General features: G+C 49.5%; 1 protein-coding gene across 1 annotated transcript in view; it reads right to left on the bottom strand.

The window, feature by feature from the left end:
- Window positions 1-5,947: 5,947 nt before the first annotated feature.
- Window positions 5,948-7,926, bottom strand: part of LOC144508637 (deoxynucleoside triphosphate triphosphohydrolase SAMHD1-like) — a 56,070-nt gene continuing 54,091 nt past the window's right edge. The window contains exon 15 of the mRNA XM_078236855.1: window positions 5,948-7,916. Within this exon, the coding sequence (XP_078092981.1) occupies window positions 7,857-7,916 (60 nt within the window). The 3' untranslated portion in view covers window positions 5,948-7,856. The remainder of the gene's footprint in view (window positions 7,917-7,926) is intronic.

Below are 7,926 nucleotides of genomic sequence, written 5' to 3'. Positions count from 1 at the left end.
TGTCATTATGGCACATCCCGGTGGGGCCCCGCCTCCGGAGGAGAGGTATAAGACCCTCTGCTCCGGCAGGACCCCTTCAGTCTGAACTGGTGTACTCGTGTTAGTTAGTTCCACGTGCTTGATTGTCGCGCATCAATTTTATTATCAAACAGAAAACTCTCAGCAGTAAAAAGAGAGTATGGAACAGATCTTGAAACCAGATCGTCTGGCGTTGGACCCACGTGCGGTCGGTGCCGCTAACACCTTCGACCACTGGTGGAAGTGTTTCGAAGACTACCTGGCAGTCTCTGTAGCTATTACTACAGACAGCGACAAACTCCAAGTCCTCCACGCAAGGGTAAGCGACACGATTTATCTCGCGATTCGTGCGGCCACCACTTACCCGAGGGCCGTCGAGCTCTTGAAGAAACGATACACGAAACCACCCAACGAGATACACGCTCGTTACCTCCTCGCTACACGACATCGGCAGTCGGGCGAAACCATGGAGGACTACGCCAATGAGCTCCTGCAGCTTGCCAGGGGTTGCGATTGTAAAGACGTATCAGCCGAACAATACATGTACAACCTCGCCCGAGACGCGTTCGTAGCAGGGGTAGGGTCCTCGTACATCCGGCTTAAGTTACTGGAAAACGGGAACCTCGACTTGACCCAAGCGAGGGAGATGGCTGAGATGCTGGAAGCGACGTTGAAAAGCTTGGCGCTGTACCCCGAGGACCACGTGGAGACAACGTGGCAAGAGCAAGCTCAAATCCCTCCTCGCCCCGCGGGCTCGCGCTCCCATATCGATCCGACGACGGCGGCAGCTCCAGGCGGCCAGCGATGCTATTTTTGCGGTGGGGCCAAGCATCCACGGCAACAGTGTCCGGCAAAAACGGCAATCTGCAGCCAGTGCGGTAAAAAAGGCCACTATGGTAAAGTTTGCAGGTCGAAGTCCAAAAACGGCAGTGCAGCTTGTAACCCTCCAGAGCGGAGACAATCTCCTTCGGCATCGCAGTACCCACGAGGTCCGACCACGTGCGAATCCAGGACGGCGCCATCGTGGCTGACGGAGGAGGAGGAAGACCACCAGGAGTCGCTACGTTTGGCGCCCTCGCCCACGTGCGATTCATGGGGGCGGCCATCATGGTCCATGACGACTAGGAGCGACCAGCAGGGGTCCTCAGCATCAACATCGGCGGCATGCAGTGACGCCCAGGGGCCAACGGTGGCGTCGATCTCCCTGGACCAGACTAAGCACCACAGGCTTGAGAATTCAATGATGGATATCAAGGTAAATGGTCGTACTGTGAATTGTCTGTTCGACAGTGGGAGCACCGAGAGTTTCATACACCCTGACACTGCTAAAAGGTGTGGACTCCGGGTTCTACCTGCCAAGCAGACAATTTCCATGGCATCACGGTCCCGGTCTGTACCGATCCAAGGACGATGTATGGTAACTCTAGAGGTACAGGGCACAATTTACGAGCAATACAGGCTCCTTGTGTTACCTCACCTTTGTGCGCCAATTCTCCTCGGACTAAATTTTATGGTCCACATGAAGAGTATGATCCTACAGTACGGTGGGCCACTCCCTTCACTGGCAGTAGGGAATCAGCCGCAGCCTCCAAATTGCCCAAAGCGCCCCGCATGCAATCTTTCCACTCTGAAAATCACTACACCATCCTTATTTAAGAATCTGGTACCAGGCTGCAAGCCCATCGCTACTAAGAGTAGGCGTTACAGCGCTGAAGACCGGATCTTTATTAGATCTGAGGTTCAGCGGCTCCTCAAGGAAGGGATCATACAGGCCAGTGCTAGTCCATGGAGAGCGCAGGTCGTGGTAGTCAAAAGCGGGAACAAACCTCGGATGGTCATCGACTACAGTCAGACCATTAACCGTTATACGCAGCTGGATGCGTATCCTCTCCCGCGCATTTCTGATATGGTCAATCAGATTGCGCAGTACCGAGTGTTCTCTACCATAGACCTTAAGTCCGCCTACCATCAACTCCCCATCCGCCCAGAGGACCGACAATATACGGCTTTTGAGGCGGATGGTCGTCTATACCATTTCCTCAGGGTTCCATTTGGTGTCACCAATGGGGTCTCGGTCTTCCAGCGTGCTATGGACCGAATGGTGGACCAGAACGGGTTGCGGGCTACCTTCCCGTACCTGGATAACGTCACCATCTGCGGCCATGACCAGCAGGACCATGACACGAATCTCCAACACTTTCTGCGCACTGCATCTCGCCTGAATCTGACCTATAACAGGGAGAAGTGCGTATTCCGTACGCGCAGGTTAGCCATCCTTGGATACGTGGTGGAAAACGGGGTCATTGGCCCTGATCCAGACCGTATGCGCCCCCTTACTGAACTTCCCTTGCCCGCTAGCACGAAAGCACTGAGGAGATGCCTCGGGTTCTTTTCGTACTATGCGCAGTGGGTCCCCAACTACGCGGACAAAGCTCGTCCGCTCATCAAGTCCACGACCTTCCCACTCACGCCGGAGGCCCAATTGGCCTTCAAGGCTTTGAAAAGCGACATTTCAAAAGCCACGATGCACGCGGTGGATGAATCCATCCCTTTCCAGGTGGAGAGTGATGCATCTGATTTCGCCCTAGCCGCCACACTAAACCAGGCAGGCAGGCCCGTCGCGTTCTTTTCCCGCACCCTTCAAGGCCCCGAAATTTGGCACTCAGCGGTGGAGAAGGAGGCTCAGGCCATTGTGGAGGCAGTCAGACACTGGCGCCATTACCTGGCGGGGAAGCGGTTCACTCTGATCACGGATCAACGATCCGTGGCGTTTATGTTCAGTAACACGCAGAGGGGCAAGATCAAGAACGATAAGATCTTGCGGTGGAGAATTGAGCTCTCCACCTATAATTACGATATTATGTATCGTCCAGGGAAGCTCAATGAGCCCTCGGATGCCCTCTCGCGCGGAACATGCGCCATCATGCAGGAGGACCGCTTGAAGGCCCTCCACAATGACCTGTGTCATCCTGGAGTCACCCGACTCTACCACTTCGTCAAAGCCCGCAACCTGCCCTACTCGGTGGAGGATGTCAGGTCAGTGACGAGAAGCTGTCGGATTTGCGCAGAATGCAAACCGCACTTTTATCGACCAGACCGGGCACAATTGGTCAAGGCCACTCGCCCTTTCGAGAGGCTGAGTGTGGATTTTAAGGGCCCCCTTCCCTCAACGGACCGGAACGTCTATTTCCTCAACATAATAGATGAGTACTCCCGGTTCCCGTTTGTTGTCCCCTGTGCGGACACGTCGACTGCCACCGTCATTAAGGCATTCAGTGAGCTTTTTACCCTGTTCGGGTACCCCTGCTACATTCATAGCGACAGGGGCTCGTCGTTCATGAGCAACGACTTGAGGCAAATCCTGCTCTCATTCGGGATTGCCTCTAGTAGAACCACGAGCTACAACCCTAGGGGTAACGGACAGGTGGAAAGGGAGAATGCTACAGTCTGGAAGGCTGTCCTACTGGCACTGAAATCCAGGGGCCTTCCAGTCTCCCGTTGGCAGGAGGTCCTTCCAAATGCGCTCCATTCTATCCGCTCCCTCCTGTGTACGGCAACCAATGCTACTCCCCACGAGAGGATGTTCTCATTCCCTCGGAAGTCGTCCTCGGGGATCTCATTACCAGCCTGGTTGACGTACCCAGGACCCGTCCTTCTGCGGCGACATGTGAGGGCTCGCAGGTCCGACCCCTTGGTCGAACCGGTCCAACTCCTCCACGCCAACCCTCAGTATGCCTATGTGGCATATCCTGACGGGCGAGAGGACACTGTCTCCATTCGAGACCTGGCGCCCGCAGGGGACGTAGCAACTCCTGTCGCTCCCATACCCCCTGTCACGAATCCCCTACTACTTATTTCTTCCCCAGACGTGGCGCGGTCAGCACCGGGACCAGTGCATAACAGTTATACTCCCATGTACAGCTTGCCTGAGACTCGGAGATCGGCGCCACCACCGAAGGTTCCAGGATCCCCTGCACCATCGCCTCACCAGGGCCAACCGGCCCGGGAGTCCTTGAGGGGACAGCCGGACGCTGTTTTGGAGAGAACGCCACCGCAAGCACCTGCTCCGGTTTCACAACCGGTGTTGAGGAGATCACAGCGACGGTGCGGTCCTCCAGACCGTCTGGACTTGTGAATTTTGTACATATGACCTGTTTTTTGCACCCCGCCGGCCTTTGTTTTTAAAGGAGGGGTGAATGTGGTGAACCATCGTTGGTTACCACTGGGGGTTGTTCTTATGTTACTGTTGGGTTAGGGTGTTGTCACTGTGGGGGTTGTATAATGTTGTTGGGTTAGGGTGTTTACCTGTTGTAAATGTTATTATGGCACATCCCGGTGGGGCCCCGCCTCCGGAGGAGAGGTATAAGACCCTCTGCTCCGGCAGGACCCCTTCAGTCTGAACTGGTGTACTCGTGTTAGTTAGTTCCACGTCCTTGATTGTCGCGCATCACAGAGGGATCTGGGATCTGCACATGAAAGTTGGCACCCAGGTTGATAGGGTTGTTAAGAAGGCGTATGGGATGTTAGCTTTTATTGGTAGAGGGATTGAGTTTCGGAGCCAGGAGGTCATGCTGCAACTGTACAAAACTCTGATGCGGCCACACTTGGAGTATGGTGTACAGTTCTGGTCGCCGCATTCTAGGAAGGATGTGGATGTGTTGGAAAGGGTGCAGAGGAGATTTACCAGGATGTTGCCTGGTATGGTGGGAAAATCGTATGAGGAAAGGCTGAGGGACTTGAGGTTGTTTTTGTTAGAGAGAAGAAGGTTAAGAGGTGACTTAATAGAGGCATACAAGATGATCAGAGGATTAGATAGGGTTGATAGTGAGAGCCTTTTTCCTCGGATGGTGATGGCTAACACGAGGGGACATAGCTTTAAATCGAGGGGTGAGAGATATAGGACAGATGTTAGAGGTAGGTTCTTTACTCAGAGAGTAGTAAGGGTGTGGAATGCCCTGCCTGCAGCAGAGGTGGACTCGTCAACATTGAGAGCCTTCAAATGGTTATTGGATAAACATATGGATGATATTGGAATAGTGTAGATTAGAGGGGCTTTAGATTGGTTCCACTGGTCGGCGCAACATCGAGGGCCGAAGGGCCTGTACTGCGCTGTAATGTTCTATGTTCTAGGTAATTACCAATCACCATCGGAGCTCGTCTTCTGTGAGTCCAATTGGGAGGTCAATCAGGAATTCCCCATGTAAGTTCTGGGGGTTGCCACAGAGACCAATACTTCACATAGTACTCCAGATGAAGTCTAACAAAAGTCCTATAACTTAAATATGACCCTCCGACTTTTATATTTAATTCCCTTGAAAATGAATTATAACATTATATTAGTTTTCCTAATAATTGGCTGCATCTGCATACGAGCCTTTTGTGAATCATGCACTAGGACACCCAGGTCCCTCTGAATCACAGAGATAATGGGCGAAATTTTCCCGTCCCGCCTGCCACGGGAATTGTGGCGGGCAGGACACAGGTCACACAAGGGTCTGTTGACCTCGGGCGGGATTTTCGGAACTTGGGGCAAGCGCGGCCAGAAAGTCGTCCCCAATAAGTTTATTTTTGATTTTTCCTGTCAAAATGCACCATTTCACATTTGCCCACATTACAGAGGAACCCGTCAAGCTCACATGGGTCAGGAAGTAAAGCTGAGGATTTCTGAGTCTGTATAGGAGGTAGCCTCACAATTGGGCAGGACTATTGCAGCACAGCTCTGGAAGAATTTTGTGTAATGAACTCCACCTCATGCTTTCATCTCCCCCTTTACATAAAATAGGAAACTAAGACACTTGTTTTAAAAACACAAGATAATCATGACAATTGTTAAACTGATAGAACTTTGCAGTTCAAGAGTTTAGCTAAAGTTGTTGTTTGTTCATCACATTTGCCTGACATATTTGATTAAAAAAGTAACAATTTATAAACGAGTGGTGAGATTTATTTGGAAATGTACACGTTCAAAACTGTTCAAACTGTACCAACTCAAAGTGCAAAATTGAAAGCTCCCACAGTTATTCAAAAAGCTTCATGAAAGTGCATCAAATCAGTGATTATTCAAAGATATGGAAAGTGCAAACAACTGTCAGCTCCATTGTTCGAAGACAAGGAGGAGCAGATAGAGGGAAGAGAAACCCAAAATCAATTCACTCCTCTTAAGACATTGCATAGAATCATTAAAAACACATTTCAATCAATCAATTAATAAACAGTTTTTGATATCAATATACATACTGCTGAGATTAAAAACTTGTGCATGAATAAATTTAAATTGTAACTGATTATTTTGTACTGATAGAGGAAGTTCTACACTTGACATTTGCAAAGGGGGTTTGGGCAGAAATGTAATCCTTAAATTCAACTTAGAAACAGGCACAAATTGCACCCAATTTTGCAAAACCAGCCCCAGGTCTCCGTGTCGTGGAATCTTATTACTTGGACTAGTCTGCTGTTCAAAGCTGGTCTCTTGTCATTGGAATGCATGGACTTTGCTTCTGCTGCTCAGTTAGAATAGTTTCTCCTTTTTCCTATTTTGAATCATGTTTTAGCAAAAAGAAATTTCAGCAATTATTTGAAGGTGGTGAGGGTGAAATTATAGAGAAGTTACACACACACAAACAGGCCATTCAGCCCAAAAGCTTTCTGCTGGTGTTTATTCGAGTCTCCTTAATCTGACCCTATCAGCATCACCTTCTATTCCTTTCTCCTTCATACTTAAACTTATAAAGATTCCATAAGGAGCAGATGTTGATTTTTCCTGCCAATATTTAGTGAATGTGACTGTATCTGTCAGGAGTGAGGGAAATGACAAACCCTTTTTGTAACTGTCACTCAGAAACGAACACAGTGCAAAGTCAGCTGCTTCATCTCAGGCGTATTATGAAACCCTGAGTATACATTATCAGGAGTTACTGTACACAACAGGTGATTCCACCTGTAACGTCCTGAAGGCATTCTAGTCAGGGCAAAATGTAGCCTCTAAGCTCTGAAAAAGTTTATTTGCTCAAACCTGGATTCACATCTTCTCAGGCTCATTCCAGGAGTGCAATATGTGGATGCATAAATACGGCCCTAATCTCAGCAATGCAAAGACTTGCCGGAATAATGCAGCTCCTACCAAACCCGAATTATCTTCAATCTAATGGTTAGGGTCTTCACCATTGGGCCATGTGCTGACCACTGACTCCCACAGCAATGTTCACAAAACAATTACATTGGGAATCTCAATCCACAATCAGCCTCACTCTAACTGTGCAGGAAGAGGCATCACTCCCAGTTTCACTCAAATTCCCCGAGCATTGACTAAAATAGAGAATTCATTTTGGATTCTCAGCTTTTTGGCTAAGATCAAGCATCAGATCAAGCCCAAGGTGGGTGTGGTGCCTTATCTTGACCCTTGTGGGGTCCAGGAATTGGGTTCAATTTGAACTGGTTTTTGGAGCGAGCAAGGAGATGGATTAAGGGTTTGTCTGGCCCACTCTGCACATTGTAACTTTTAGAATGAAGTAAAAATATTTTTAAAAGTTGAAGCTTTAAGCTGAAGGAACATTACATCAACCAGTTGAGAGTTCTACAGTCCCAGCCTTATTCCCTCACCAAGCATTAAAATGCATATCCATTTAGAGATAGGTTCAAATGCATGAATATAAAATCAGAGATGTCTACAGGTATAAAAGCACCAAAAGGGTAAACATTGAGGTGCCCATGTGGCCCCACATGAATGTCACACCATTACAGGTCTCCCACTGTTCACGGGAAATGGTCATTCCCTCAACACGAAAGCTTCATCTTGAGCCTGTGACCAGTGGCGATGGAACGTGGGCTCCTGTTTGGGATCAGAGTCGTTGCTGTCGCCGTCGTTTGGGACGACCCTCAGGAGCAGTGTCATCATCATCCTGTGGATCG

This window comes from Mustelus asterias, chromosome 20, assembly GCF_964213995.1.
Source record: "Mustelus asterias chromosome 20, sMusAst1.hap1.1, whole genome shotgun sequence".
In the NCBI taxonomy this organism is placed as follows: Eukaryota; Metazoa; Chordata; class Chondrichthyes; order Carcharhiniformes; family Triakidae; genus Mustelus; species Mustelus asterias.
Note: the sequence above shows the minus strand (reverse complement) of the source record. Positions and strands in the feature narration are given on the sequence as shown.